At 26.1% G+C, this 16,336-nt stretch overlaps 1 protein-coding gene across 1 annotated transcript; it reads right to left on the reverse strand.

Annotated features, from left to right (window-relative positions):
- Window positions 1–842: 842 nt before the first annotated feature.
- Window positions 843–12,550, reverse strand: LOC145832920 (protein yippee-like). The gene is made up of 3 exons (XM_082940121.1): window positions 8,304–12,550; window positions 4,499–4,646; window positions 843–1,520 (listed from the first exon to the last, which is right to left on the reverse strand). The coding sequence occupies exons 1-3, from the start codon at window positions 8,442–8,444 to the stop codon at window positions 1,393–1,395; spliced, it is 417 nt and encodes a 138-aa protein (XP_082796247.1). The 5' UTR covers window positions 8,445–12,550; the 3' UTR covers window positions 843–1,392.
- Between the last annotated feature and the right edge of the window lie 3,786 nt (window positions 12,551–16,336).

The raw sequence follows: 16,336 nt of genomic DNA on the forward strand, positions 1-16,336 counted from the left end.
TGCTCTGCTTTCATTTTTTGTTTACATTAGCTTGTGGAATGATATTAAGCCTGTACTGTTTTGGGAAAATTTCAACTTAGTTTACTTACCGCGAAATCAGGTATTGATAAAGAATATTGATTTTGCGGTAATTCTTAAAGAAATTTTGCTTTTTTGAGTTTATTTGCGGCAGTGTAGTGAGCGAAATGGTCGTTGTCTCAATTGAAGTTTTATAAGAGATTTTATTATAAAATAAATAAATAAAACGTAATAGATACTTAGTTTTTTCATACAAAATGTTAAGGTGGTGCGATTGCGGCAGTGCAACACCCCTGGTTAATAGTAACCATTAAATGTTTTAATTTAAAAGAGTATACATGTAGATAAATCAGAGTCTTTTTTTTTATAGTTTCAAATTATTTTTAGGGTTTCATAGTTTTTAAACTTGCCTAACAGGGAGCTGATAACTCTGTTAAACATTTCCATCTACTAAAACATTATTATAAAAATTTGAAAAATCTACTAATTTTTCTTTGTTTAAATCGTATTCTTATTATAGTCTGGTTGGTAAGAATGAAACTTAAACAGTTCGAAAATTTTGAGTAAGCTTGTTCTAGTCTAGAGGTAATTAACAATACTTATTAAGTGTTTATTTGCAATTCCATTTTATTTAAATTGATAAATAACCATAACCAATTACCCTCAGTGAAATAAAACAATATGAACTTATTTATCATGACAATAAAAATATTAGGACTAGCGGAAACCTTATTTATAGTTTATGATGTTTGTTAAATTGAGCTACTACTTTAAAGAAAACGACTCATTGTTGGTAATAAAAAAATAACAAAATTAACTTTTACAGCTACTAAAAAACACTTTATTCATGATTACAATAGATACACAAAAACATCAAAACGTAAATTTAATAGAACTTAAATTTATCACTACACAAAAATATGGTCTCAAAATTATGAAAAATTAGCACATGAGTAAGATATATCAAAAATACAAAAACAGATAATCAACACATTTGTTAAGCATACAAGCCAATAACTTGATGCTTTTAAAATTAGTTTGGTATATATCTACAATAAGCTTATAAAAGCTGTGCAAAACTTTAATAACTATTAGCGTTTGTTGAAAATTTCAGACATTTTTTAGGGAGGTAGTGATAATAATGTTGTTCAGCATTAACATAATAATAGTAATGGGGTATTAAATTAAATAACAAAAGTATATTATATACTTAATTTACTTTTAAATCTGAGCCAAGAATATTTTTCTCTAGCTAAACGTATGTGTTTGCAATATAAGCAGATAGCCCCTTAAAAATTCTGCAAAATTCAACCAACTCATTTTCAAAAAAAAAAAAAAAATGAATGTGTTGGAGTCTTACTACAAATGTTTGTGTCATCCGTCTCTGTCTTCCTCATCTTGATTTCTAGCGCCAGCACGTGGAAGACTTCTGCGACCGAAACGAACATTTGGGTGAGGGGGAGAGCTCTCTTTCATATAGGCACATTCGATTACTAAGCAACCTAACAATTTCATAACTAAAGTTTTTTTTTGTGTCTGATGAATAAATTTGAAATCAGAAAAAATTAAAATCTGTAAAAACATTAAACTAATAAAAAGATTATATGATAGTCCATAAAAAAACGACCAAGTACAAAATTTGACGTTTAAGAAGCTACCGCTTTATGTAAAAAATGCATTTTTATTTAAAATTTTTATTTTTAGCGGTATTTCAATTCAAAATATAAATATTAGGGTTTCCAAAAAAGGTGATACCGCCCCTTTGTAGACGATTAAACTAAGTCGGGAGCGATAACTAGTAAGGCGCAACAACTAACTTACACTAGATGTTCTGGGGATTGTAATGAGGGGAAAGACTATATAATCTATAATTTTCTAAAAAAGGAGCAATTTTGAAAATTAGTTTGGGAAACCCTGATTTAGATAAATATCAAAAAATATATATATAAAGTGATGTTGTTAAAATACCTAAAACCAGGAAGGGTAAAAGTTTTTGGAAGTTTGTTAAAGTTTTAAGATTTCAATTCAAGGTTATCTGAGTTCCTTCAAGTTTTCTTATTATATTCTATAAATATTAAATACAAGTTTTTCTGTCCCGTTTTAGTATAAATTGAAACTTAAGATACTTAAGTTTACACAGTAGTAAAACAGCTATCTGACCGACTACACATAAGTAGGTATTAAAAACCAGTAGATACTGACATAATAACGCAATAACTAAGGCTAGTCTTTCCAAAATCTTGGAAGCTAGGCTTAATAGACCTTTATTTGAATAAACAGCTTAATGTTTATTCTAATTTTGTACTCCTCAAAGATGAATTTGAAAAAAATCAAAATCTTATTTAGCTGTTGATTTACAGTATTGACTTTACTTTTTCCCTCATAATCTCAAACACGAGGTTAAAAGGATATTGAAATCAGGAGTAAAAAAGGATAGTTGTTGTGAGACTGGTCAAAGTGGTAATTTTCCTTTAGTACCGCCCAATAATCCTTAAACTCAACTATCTACAAATGATGTTCCAAATGATTTTTATCGTTCTATTCCACGTTTGTAACAGAAACAAATACAACCAACGAAAGCGAGCAAAAAGATGTAGTTGATCAAGGGATTGAGACAGAATTAAGGTTTTTTTTATTTCGAAGAAAATTTACTTTAACAAAATAAAGAAGTAAAAGTCTTATTTTGGTGGAAGTCAACAAAAAAAGATACTCACAAAAGGTTTGCAAGGAAGTATCTTTCGGCACCTCCATCTTCAGCTTATTTAGAAAGGTTAATTTCTGAAGCTGGTAACTAGTACGAACAAAAACAAAATTGATTGCTTACAAAGACCGGGTAAAAACTTTTATTTCTTCATCAACACTTTAAAAGCTAGAATAGTTTTCTTTTAGCTTAATAGTACAGATATTAGTATTTGTTATTTACTAAAATATTTATTTTTATATATCTAAACAGTTACTAAAAAAGTTAATCTTCATCTTTTAATTTAATCTTTTGTATACAAAAGTTTAATTTAAGCTTATCACAAAACAAATAATATAATTTTTTTTTTTTATAAACTTTTTAACATTTCGTTTCCTGTACATAATAAAGGGTAAAAAATTCAAGTTCAATCGTAATAGTTGCTTGAAATCATATCTTAAAATTTAAACTGAAATTTAGTATAGATAGACTTTTTTGTTAATGCAACGTTTAATTTTAAATAAAACAAATAAAACTGTCAAAATAAAACAGTTTAACAATAACATTGTGTTTTTATTAACAAGATATATGATTTAGCCTTTTTAGCTAAACTAGTAGTATTATAATAATTAATTTTTCTAAGTTTGTTCTCTATTTGCACTTCATAAAACTTAAAATAGTTAGGATCCGGAAGGATCTTAGTTTGATAAATAGTTTAAAAAAAAATTGGATCCCGCTGAGTCCTAATTAGTGGATCTGATAGATCACTAATTAATAGTAACTTATATAGTAAAAAATTATACACAAATTTTCTGTTTACATAGCTCTAGTTTCAATTATCACATAAACAAAAACTTCTTTTATAATATTTCATGGAAAAATTGTTACAACTTCACTTAATCTATTGTCACTTATTTGTTGCATAAGCTGAGTTTTTTTTATATACTTGGTATATCTTGATCTCAGTTACCTGACAAAATACGATTAAACTTAAGAGACAATCAATATAAAACTAATTAAATTAATCATAAAAACTAAAAAAGATAATTAGAACAAAAATGGACTATTAAAAAACATTAAGTGTAATTCTAGATCGTTCATCAGGACCTAATTGATGATTATGTTTTGGTTAATTTTTTTTCATCATAATTGCCTCTGTTGTGATTTTGACAAATTTTACGGTGTTCTATAAGTGAATACTGAACTAATTGTCAACTTTGTATGTTCTTTATGAGAATACTGCACTATTTGTGGGCTTTGTATATTCTTTACAAAGTTGGAAACTACTTCTCATTGAAAGACCGGATCAATAAATTTTACAGGAGTTGCATCGTTTATAAGTTGCAATATCCAGGTGACCTGGATACCCAATACATTGGAGAAATGGAACGACAATTGTTTGTCAGAATTAAAGAACATACAAAGCCCACAAATAGCGCAGTTTTCTCACATATAGAACAATGTAAAATTTGTCAAAATCACAACAATATATTTTATTTGTTTTGAGGTAATTAAATCTTTTTTAAATTGAAACATTTTTAGCAGTAGAGGCAATTATGATTTTAAAAATTAAACCAAAACTTAATCATCAACTAAGTCCTCATAAAGGATCTAGAATTACACGTTTTTAAATAGTCATGTTTGTTCTAATTATATTTTTTAGTTTTTATGTTTAATTTGATAAGTTTTATATTGATTGTCTCTTAGTTACCTGAGTTGTTATAAAAGTAGACAATCTAACTTCTACTGCAGCAACAATTATACTTGCGCATGTCATTAAATAACGTATTATCTACAAACCTTCTTTGTAACGTTGTGATTCTTCTTCAGCAAATTCATATTTCCATCCTATTTTAGTATTGCACTTCTTGCAGAAGACATCTCTTGCATGGTGCACACCTGTCATCATTTGTCGTCTTTGTACACACCCTTCTGTGTAGTTAACTGCCTGCCATTATGTATTTTTAAACTAAATTTTAATATTTAGTTTAGAAATTTTTAAATTTTAAAACTAAAGCTTAACATAATTAATCTATAATAAACACATGCTTTAAAAATTGGAGAAATAAAGGCTATAAAAGTAGTAAATCACTTTTTTATTTGGAATTTTTTAAATCAAATCTTATTTTAAATAAGTATACTTAGGAGCTGATGTTTACCATTTAAATATTTTTTAAACTAATTTTTGTAAAATTAGAAGTTACTAAATCAGAGAGTTCAATAGGTTCTTTATAAAGTTACCAAATCAAAATGCAAAAAAAAAACTATTTTATCCTATAGTTTTTAAGAAATCATTCTCAGTCAACTCTAACTTAATAATAAACAATCCTATTATATGATTTTCAAGTTTCCAATAAAAACTAGTGAACTTCCTAATCCAGGATACGGCACTTTTTACTGGAATACAGATTCCTATTTAAAAAATAGATGGGACTTAGCCAGATCAAAATTTAAAAAATAGATCCTAATTTTGTGGATCCAGTAGATCACAACTTTGGCATATCATATCAAAAATGGATCCATATCTTTTTTAAATAAGCAATAGTAATTATTTTGTTTAAAAATTTACTTATTAAAAAAAAACACACTTAATTTATAACTAAACTTTCCTTGACAGATACAAGTAAACTATCAAGAATTAAACAAATTCACAGTAACATTCATTGAAAAAAATAATTTATGTATGTATATTGTACATTCAAAAATGTTTATTTGTGTTTTGTTATTGCTATAAGATAAACTACTTATTTCTCTTTATTGGCATATGTTTACCTTAAAACAATTAAAAAAAACATTATAATTGACTGATTCATAGCAACTTTGTTTCCTCCCCTTCATGACAAACCTTTTGTTTTGAATGTAGTGTTTAAAATTTTAATGACTTTTTAAATTCTAAATAAATCAGTTTTTTACCTTTTTTAATGTTCTTAATAAAGTTAAGCAACTTTTCTAGTTGGTGGATCTGATATGGAATGCTTTTTGTACATAACAGGCCACACTTATTTGACATAGACTTTTGCAGGACGCTTCACTTTTGCTAAACTAGTAATTCTATAAATTAAACTAATTAGGTCCTGATAAAGGTTCTATTAATAGGAGCCAAACGATAAAAAAGCAAAATTTTACACTAAAAGTTAAGGGCATAGGGGGGGTCCACTTTGATTTTTACAAGTTGATCTTATTTTATAGAGTTTTATCTGAGCTATCAGACATTTTTAAGCGGTTGAAAAAATTCAAAGTAATTTTTGAGATATGAGCAATCAAAGTTGGTGACCTCAATAGGTTCCTTATGGAAGGCTCAAACTAAAAACGCAAAAAAAAAACATTTCACTAAAAATCTATCTCCTCCTTCATTTTTTAAGCAATCTTCTTCAAATTTTCACAGAAAGTGCATTATTAAATTTTAAAAAGATTAATGCAGGATTTAGTTTTTTGAAAAAGAAACTTTTATTTTTAAAAATCACCTACTTTTTTTTGTATTTTTAATCTAAAATTTTTATTTTTCAAAAAAAAAAACCTGCATTTAATCGTCCCAAAGTTTAATAACACACTTTTTGTGAAAATTTGAGGTCAAAAAATGAAGGAAAAGATAGATTTTTAGTGATTTTCTAAATTTCCGACAAAATTGACCTCCAAAAATTTGCAGTCCATACGTTTTTATGGGAAAATTTTTATAAAAATTATAATATCCCAAAAGTTAAATAAGACTTTTAGTTCTACAAAAACTGACTTGTAGTTTGTACCATAAGCTTTCATATAAGATCCAATGTTATTTTAAGTATAAAAAATGTCGGACCCCCCTATGCCCTTAACCTTTTTTCATGTTGTACCACTTTTAAGAAGGTTATTACCAAATTTACCTCTTTTTGGAACTTAATTACCAGTTTACACTCAATATAGAATCAATTGTTTAATTTTGAGGGAAAATATTTTTTGAACTTTAAGCATATAAATTTTTTTTAAATTTAAAGATTTTACATAACTTAAAAAAAATGAGGTAAAATACTAAGTTTTAAAGTAAAAGGACAATCAATAAACATCAATTTACATTACTTGTAATAAAGAAAAATTTACCCCCCTAAAACAAGGGAATTTACCACTGATTAAGAATTGCGGGATTAGTGGTTTCCTTGATTCAGTAGAAACATCTTTTTTGGTGAAAAATACAGTTATATTTTCAATTTGATCATTAAATGCTTATTTTTTTACTATTTCTACAAGATTTTTTCTTATGATGATAAATTTCATTACGTTTGAGATTGGTTGCTGGACAAATGTAGAAAAAATTTAAGTAAATTTTTGAAAACTATAAATAAATTTGCCATTCAAAATGTCTTCACTATTTGTTTATGATGGAAAGTTTTTTCAAATCTTACTTCATATCAAAAGTTAATAAAGGTTTTAATGTACTAAAAAATACATTATAGTATACAACATGAGCTTTCAAATAAAAACATATTTCAATTTTGTGAAAAAAATGTTTGACTTTTCTATCACCTTAGACAACTAGTAGAAATATATTGAGATGAAGAATGATCTCCAGATAAAATACAACAAGTTAAATGATTTGTAAATAAATAAAAACTTAATAACGAATTTCATCAAAGAAACTTGATGGTTTAAATTAGGAATAGGAAATTTAATTTAATAAAACTCTAAGTAAAGTATGCTGCAAACTTTATGATTACATTATTATACTTAAGAGGTAAGACAAATTAAAAACATTTAATAGTATACAATACAAAAGTAAAGAAGCCCTTTAAAGTCTATGACTAATAAACCCAGCAACTATATAGAAAAGTCTACCTCATTTGGCCTGCCAACTAGAGAAGTTTCCAACCACTAGTTAAAACTTTGCTTTAAAAGTATAGTTTCAAAAACTCAAACTGCACTAAAATGTTATACTTTTTACTGGTGCATAGCTTTATAAAAAATTTAACAATACAATTTTCATATTTATTGAAATGATCTATAACTAATAGTTATCAATACAACTTTTAAGTAATAATAAAATAAGATAAAAGTGTACTATTAGTGTTTGTATTAAAAGCAAAACATTCAAAAATTCTAGAACATAAAATGAAATAGTAGATAAGCATACAATTTGCATCTTAATTTAAACAAAAAGCTAAAATAAAGGTAGGCAATGTACGCTTATGGATTGAAAATTAAGAGCTTGCTTATGTTTGCAAAATTTAAGCAAAAGGTAAACTGTGGTTATACAAACTAAAAATAAATTCTTGAAAACTATTAAATCAACAACTTAACTTTCAAACAACAGCAATAAAAAAAATGTTCATGAAATACAACTTAAAATAAACTTGTTTTAGTTTACTTATAAACCATTAATAATCGGTATAGATAATAAATTATATTGAAATACGGTTTTGCTTATATCATGAAGAATCTATTAAACATTGATCCCTGATACCTAATAATATATTTTCAAATCATAAATACAGTAAAAAGCTAGTTAGTAAAAAGTTACATTATAAGTCGTAAAATAACAAAATGTTTTGTTTTTCAACTATCTTCTACTGTATTAATTCAATAATAAATAAGATAATAATAATCTTGAAATTAAGGTCTTGTAAAAGTTACTAACCTTTTTGAATAGAAAAGCACGGCCTGTTTCACCATGAAAATGGCGAGAAAGAAGACTTTCTTGGTTGGTGAGGTTGAGAAGGCAACTGCCACAGTAGTAAACTTTCACACCTCCCATGTGTTCAAAAAACATTTTACCCATGTCAAATATTACAAATATTAAATCAGCTGTAAATTTTCACCACAACAGAAGTAAAAATATAATTTAGTTTTAAAAAAATTAAAAAAGGATATCAATTAGTGACAAAAGGCCTATTTCATAAGATATATTAATCTTTACAATAAAAAAAATCAAAAAACTTTTGTATCGTTTACTAAGTTTCAACTTTTAAACGTATCTTCAGAACAAAATAAAGAACATAGCAGAATTTTCTAAGAATCACTCAAAAAAAACCATTATGACGTTTCAAATAAAATTGAATAATTTTAGTTAGCTTATCTTAAAAACAACTTATGTACTTTGCTTTGTTTGTTCTTGTTTTTGGTTTTATTTTATTGTTATTTTTTGTTATTGATTAGTGGTTTTTGTTCTTTTAAAATACATGTTTTGATTGTGGAGACAGGGTTGCTACCTTTCTTTTCTTTTATTTAATGATAAATCTTTTTTAATTTTTTCAAAATCGTACCTTTCTAGGCAACATAAATGGCATGTTTTGTTGTTTGTTTTTTTTTTTTTGTTTTAGTTCTGCAGAGTATTTCTTATTTCAAATTATGGTCTTTTAACTCACATATATAGTTTGACAATTCGGTATTGTGTCTTTTTTATTCGTTATTAAAGCTTGCCTTATGGTTGCTATATCTGTTTTTAAATATTGTACTAGTTGAACCAACGTAAAATTTTGTTTTATTGTCTGATTTTTTAGTAGCTCGGTAGATTATATTTTTTGATAGGCAGTTATTGTTTCAATGGCATTTTTCTTTCCTGCAGTTGCAGGTTTTTTCTAGTTGTATGAAGTTTAGGTTGTTTAGTATTTTGTTATTGTGTTTAAGAATTTATTTTTGTTTTGAAATTTTCCATACAGCTATAAGAAATTTTGAGTGTGTTCCTTTTAGAAATGTTGTGGTATTGTGTCAAAGTGTTTAAATACAAAGTTTAAGAATTCTTTGTTTATTTTAGTTGCTACAGTTAGGGAAAAAGGTAGGTTGAAATAAATAAATTTTCTTTTTTTTTTGGTTGTTTTATTTGCTTTTTGCTATGTTAGATTGAATTTGTAGTTGACAGATTTTAGTGCTGATTGATAATTATGTTTTATACGGTTAAATGATTCTTTCTTACTTGGTAAATAGGTTGGTCTTTCGTTAATAGTTATAGGTAATCGTTTTAATATTTGATTAGGGTGGTTTGATTGGTTGCTCACATAAAGGATATCCAAATTTGGTTTTCTAAATGGGATGTATGTTCTGTTAGGTAAATTTAATTTGATATCTAAAAAGTCTGTTTGGATTAGGACTGCATCTACTGTTATTTTTAAACCACATTTATTGAAAAATTTGTGTAATTCTTTTGTTGTGCTTTCTGCGGTTCTCAGCAATTTAGATTGGATGACAGGCCATCGTCTCTATAGATACCGAATTGTTCTTCATTTAATATAATATTATTTTAAATTTTGCTTAGCATGAAGAGTCCTACCATGTCGTACACTCCAGCTCCATTGTAGGATCCCATTCTAACGTAAAAGAGATCAGATATGTTTATTTTTTCCCATGTTTTATTTTTGTGAAAGATTAAGAATTACAGGAATGTAGTATTAATTTTTGGTTGTTGTCTGTGATAAGTGTGAATTTTTCAACAAATTTCAATGAGTTAATTAAAGTTGTTTTTGTTATGGATGGGTAAAATTTGGTGGTATTGAATTTTATGAATCGGGTTTTAAGGGTTATTTTTAGTTTATTTAACCAGTTTATAACGCTGTAGAGTTTTTCCATTGATTTAGTTTTGAGCCTATTATTGTTCTTGTATTTATTGTGTTAGTTTAGCTTTTGTGAATTTCTTGAAAGGGGATTTGGAGGGATTCAAACTCTACAGTTTAGTTTGTTTGGAAAATCTTTTTTGTGGTCTTTAATTGTAATGAACGCAGGTTTTTGTTCTATTTTTTTAATTTTGTCTTTTACATTGTATTTGTTGTGTCTACAAGTTAATCTACAAGTTAATTGTAGATAAAGAAATAAAGCACTTAATTCATCCAGGAATGAAAACTAGAGTACATAATCACTGTATGAAAAATAATATGTATAAATACTACAAAAGTACAAAACTAGGTAATGAAGTTATGTTATACACAGTTTAAACTTTTGAATGAGAAAAGATGTACTAATTAATCTATATATTTATTTAAATTAAGTAAATAAGCTTATTTTCAATTTCAGTTTATAATCAGGCAAAGTCTCATCGGTATTACTGTACTTAAGCCCGCTGTGTTAGACTGAAACAGCATTCATCAAGACTATGTCTACCTGATGATGTCCTAATGAGAACTAAACTAAGTTGCAGAATTTCCTCTGGATTGTTGTTGATGGTTGTACACAAGTTAATTGTAGATAAAGAAATAAAGCACTTAATTCATCCAGGAATGAAAACTAGAGTACATAATCACTGTATGAAAAATAATATGTATAAATACTACAAAAGTACAAAACTAGGTAATGAAGTTATGTTATACACAGTTTAAACTTTTGAATAAGAAAAGGTGTACTTAGTTTATATTTTTCTAAGAAGTGAAGGCTCACTACTATTATGTCATTGGACTTGATGTGGAGAAATACGTGTCTAAATCAAGCTACACACCACATAAACATACAACCATATAAAACTAGATTGATACTTTAAACAAATTTAAAATTCTGTATTTTTCGAACAGTTAATAGTTGGAAAAAAGTAACTTAATCATCTTCTAAAATGGTTGAAAACTGAGAGCTGAAAGTATTCAACACTAGTATGTAGCTAATAAATTTAAAAAAATTGAAATATGTATGTTTTGAATGTTAAAGAACTGTTGAAAATTCTGTACACCACAGTTCAAATTTCTATAATGTACAATTATTAAAATTATTAATCAGGGTTGACACTGGTTTCTGAGAAATTTCTTCCAGGTTTTTGAAAGTACATGGTTTTTGGTTTATTTTAGTTTAAAGTTATTTTTAAACAAAAAACTGTATTAAATAGTTTAAAAAATACAAAAGATACTGTGTAGCTACTTTAAATGTGTTTTTTTTTTGTATAAAAACTTTTTGATGATGAAGAATAATTATCTATATGATAGATGTTTCATGTAAAATCTAAATTTTACTACTTAACAAGTAAATTTGTTTAAAATTCGCGATTTTTTTATCAAAATTTCTAAAATTCCAGGTTTTTTTAGCCTAGATTGTCAAATTCAAAGTTTTTCTAGAATTCTAGGTTTTGTGGCAACCATGATAATGTAGGTTCACTAAAATTACAATTAAAATATCCCTTAAAATTTGAATATTAGCATTCTCTTAGAAAAATTGAGAGGTGATATTAAAATGTTCTGTAAATTTTATTGAGTAAGATAAACAATGAATTTATGGTATTGAAAATCAGCTTTTTGTGATGAAATAGAATCATGGCATTCTTAAATTTATACAAAATTTGACATTAAGTTTTATGTAAAGAGCTAAAAGAAAGTGATTAAAAAGAACATTTTTTACTTTTGAAAGTAAACCTAATCATCTATAAACAAAACTTTAAGACGAAATCGTATTGTTGTGATGGGTAGCTTGAAAATCATCCAAGTATTTGCATAAAAGTAGCAAATCGTTTGCATATTTCCTGAGTCAGAAAAAATTATTTTATATTTTCTTTTTATTTTTTTTAATAACCTTATCCCTAACTCACCCAAAATTAAAAAAAAAAATTATTAATGTTAAAAATAACATGAAAGATTTTTTTTGTCTTTAAAAATTTGATTTGCTACTTTTATGCTAACGATTTGCATGATTTTAAGCTATATGTTGTGATTACATTTATAAGCTAAGTTACTTATGCTTACAAAAGAGTTCTAAAAATTTAAGTTTTAAATGAACTAAAAAAACACGAAGATATCAACGTTTTTTATGTAGTACAAGACTTTTTAAAGTTAAATGAACAAAATAAAAATTACCATAAAATTAAAAAACATTTTTGAAACTTCAAAGTCTTACATAAAAAAACAAACAGCTATATAAGAATAGTTTATAAAAACTATCAGTTAAAGCTTATAAGCATCAAATATTGGCAATTACTTTAAGTAAAGTATGAAAAAAACAACCAGTCTTGTGTTCAAGTTTAGTCATGTGATAGATTAAAATTAGTTTTGTATGCAGTGTAGAGTAAACTATTAATAACTTTAGATTGTTCACAACAATCTAATCAAATTCAATTAAGTTAACAAAACCAATTTTTACTGCTTACATTTATTTACAAGTATAAAATATAAACAAAAATGTTTAAACAATTAATCTTGACTAAAAAATAAATATGTTATTAAATTAACTACATTCTTTCTATATGACCTAGAACAAAATATTTAAACTGGACTTACATAGAATAAAAACAGTTCGCATAGATTTTTTTTTTAATTTTTTTTAAACGTTACGTTATAAAAAACTTGTTCTAATGGAAAATTTTGAGACTGAAAATTGTTATAGCTTTAACAAAAACAAGAGTTCTTTTTTCTCTTCGCTCTCTTATAATAAACTCTAAAGATAAATAATGAAAAATAAGAATTTTAATTTGTTAACATTCAAAACATTTTAATAGAATTAAACTTTTGAAGGACTAGTAGTTTTTATATTTGTACTACCTTTAATATTTATCTTTTTTTTATGACAGTTATTTTTACGTAGAAAACAATATAACATTTTGAAGAGGAACTAAGAAAAGTAAAAGAAGACTTTACATCAGGGGTCGGCAGGCAGTTGGTGGTCGCGGGCCAAATTTCAAGTTTACAAAGTCTTCGCGGGCCGCAGTTTTAGCTTTAGTGACATTTGAATAATCTTTTGGTTTTAGTTTTAGTTACACCAGAGAAAAGGTTTACTTTTATTCACCTTATCATTTTAAATAACTTTTAGCTATACATAGAATAACTATTTGAACTAAATAAAATTAGAATAAAATTTACATTGACTAATATACTTAAGTGTTAATAAACGATGTACTTTCATAAGCACTTACTAAGTTAAGTTTAATACTTTTTTAATTTTACATACAATTTAACTCTGTATAAAAACCAAACTTGAAAGACAATTTATAAGTTACTTTTATATATTTGTTATATTATCAACCCCTTTTTTCATATTTCTAAGAATATTAACTTCAAAAAAAGTTTTTGCGTATTAAATAATTTACATTCATTAAAAAACTTAGTAATTAGTTAATTTAATAAAATTAATACCTGTTTGTATTATAGAAAGCTAGAACAAATTCTTAACATAATTAATTCTCGAATACTTAAATAAAATATCTTATTAGTAACTAGTCTTTTACATGGTTGTCACTTAAAAAGCAAAAATGTCTGAGTTGTATCAAACCAGCCTAAGTTCATTAAAAGTTAAAACAGCTAGTAAATCGTTGTAAATCAAGCTCAAGTACCTAGTAAAAATATCATCATCATTAAAAAGTACGTAAAGTGTAAAAAAACATGAAAAAACTACAATTAGTAAACTACACTCTAGTCATTAAAACTGTTCTGGGAATTCTAAGATTTATTTTAAGTGTTTGAAATAAAAGTTTCACACACATCTGAGTTTTCAAGCTTTAAAAATAGCCTGTTTGTGTAGCAACCTAGATAAAACAAAGTTCACAACATAAAGAAATAACAAAACTTATTAACAGTAAATAAACTACATGCCAAAAAAATATAAGTCAGCTGGAATGGAAAATTAACTTTCTTAAACATTTTTGAAAAAAGTATAAAACTTAATTGAGTCATTAGCGAAGAGAAAAACCTCTTTTTTATTAAGCATTACAGCAATTCTTTATCTGCAATAAGAATTTAAAATTATTAGTTGTAAAATAAAAGATAAGCAACAAAAAAAAAACGTTAGTTAGGAGTTATTGCGAGAAACGATAAAAAAACGAATCACCAAAGTCAGTTCCAACAAAGCACATGATTATCTTCAGTAACTACAGAATTATCAGAAAAAAGTTGTTAAGGCAAGTTATAAAGTAGCAAATTTTATTATTAATAATGAGATACCGTTTATAATTGAAAACTTTTTTAAAGAATTTTTGTTGGCAGTAATGAAAAACTTTTGTTTATTTCTTCAATGACAACAAAAAGTCCTATTTAGGAAATGCATTAAGGTTATAAAGTCGCATAAATCAAATTATGACTTTAATCAATATGTTAAGATGAGAGCACTGATAGAAAAACTATTGCTCATCTGAGAATTTTTATTAGAGATGTTTTTTAATTTTGACACTTTAGTATAATTTCTTAGTTTAGTTCAAAGACAAAGCACTACAATCGGTGAAATTTTACAAGTAAAGGTGCAATGCACCAAAAGTTTTTAGAATTAGAATTCCTTCTTTTATTTTTACTATAAAGTTTAATTAAAGTTTAAAAAGTGTCTTACAAAGTATATCAATATTAAAAAACACTGTTAAGCTACTTTAGTATATTTTTTAATAAAGAAATGTTTATTTGCTAAATTTTTTGTGTCAAATCGAAATTTCACTACTTTACATGTAAAAATTGTTTGAAACTCCAGGCTTTTTCAAAAATTCTCAAACTCAAGTTTTTTTCCAAAATTTTTAAGTATAAATTTTCAAGTTCAAAGCTTAAACTTGATATATTATAACATATATTATAACTGAAACTAACACTTTGGGTTGAGCAAAACTTACATCATAAGTTTAATTTGCCACTCTTTTAAGCAAAAAAGCCAGCCTGAATTAACAAAAACATTTCTGATATATTTGTATACAAAAAACAATTCTAGCCAAAAACTTATAAAATGACTTAGTTGGCCTGAGATTTGAAGTCTTCAAATAGTGAAAGTCTGAGTGTGTGTCAATGTTTATAAACTATCCCTAAGTCTAGTTTATATTAAATAGGTAGCTCCAAAAAACAGCAAATGTGTGTATTGATATGCAAAGCATAAAAGTTAACTTAGCTTGACAAAATCAATGTTTAAAAAATGAAAATGTATACCTAACAAAAACTATATTAGTTTATGTCATATATATTGTTTTAATTGTGTCTGTACAAATTTAGATATTACATGTAAAATAAACAAACTTAGAAAATTATGCATAAACTAAACTTAAACTAACTAAAGTATTTTATAAAAAGTGGTTTAAAATATGAGCATTTTTTTAAGTTGGTGTGCATATAAATTAGTTCAAGTGCAAAGAAAACTTCTAAAAAATAAAAATGTGTCAAAACAAAACTTAAATAAACCTTTTTTTCTTATTACTATGTTAGTTTAAATGTTTTTACACTAAATCATAACATTTACAAATAAAAAATATATAAAAGAAACTTCGGTATAAAAATATTGGAAAGAATATCTAAGCTGTAAAGAAATGACACTTTAGTTAATTGTATGCATTACTTTTGTACAAAATGGAAAACATTTGCATTTAGTTTATTTGATAAGTAGGTATAATATAACTAACTTATTAAATTCAAGCACTCTTTTTTCAGATAATTACTTGCTGTTGTAAAATAGAAGTTATTATGAAACTCAGAAAAATATCCTGTTACAATGCTAATCTGTCTTTTTTACAATTTTTAAATTAAAGTAGCAACTTCTTCTAATTATTTTTGAATGTTATACAGAGACTTAAAACCAAACTAAACAAACTAAATCGAATTACCGAAAAAAACTTTACTTGAAATATATTTTTGCTCAGCGGGCCACTTTTACATGCTCGCGGGCCACAAAATTTTCTTTCGCGGGCCGCATTCCATTCAAAAAAATAACGTGGTCGCGGGCCGCAGATTTACCCTTCGCGGGCCGCAATTGGCCCGCGGGCCGCAGTTTGCCGACCCCTGCTTTACATTATTTAGGGCAGATAATAAAATTTTG

Source organism: Thalia democratica, chromosome 4, assembly GCF_965202585.1.
Source record: "Thalia democratica chromosome 4, ktThaDemo2.hap1.1, whole genome shotgun sequence".
Classification (NCBI taxonomy): Eukaryota; Metazoa; Chordata; class Thaliacea; order Salpida; family Salpidae; genus Thalia; species Thalia democratica.

What these genes read in the sequence shown, in the direction of transcription:
- LOC145832920 (XM_082940121.1), bottom strand. Translation starts at nt 8,444, where the DNA reads ATGGGTAAAATGTTTTTTGAACACATGGGAGGTGTGAAAGTTTACTAC. An exon ending in GTGCTTTTCTATTCAAAAAG is followed by an intron (nt 4,647 to 8,303) that starts GTTAGTAACTTT and finishes ACATAATGGCAG; the next exon opens with GCAGTTAACTACACAGAAGG. An exon ending in ATCACAACGTTACAAAGAAG is followed by an intron (nt 1,521 to 4,498) that starts GTTTGTAGATAA and finishes TGAAATTGTTAG; the next exon opens with GTTGCTTAGTAATCGAATGT.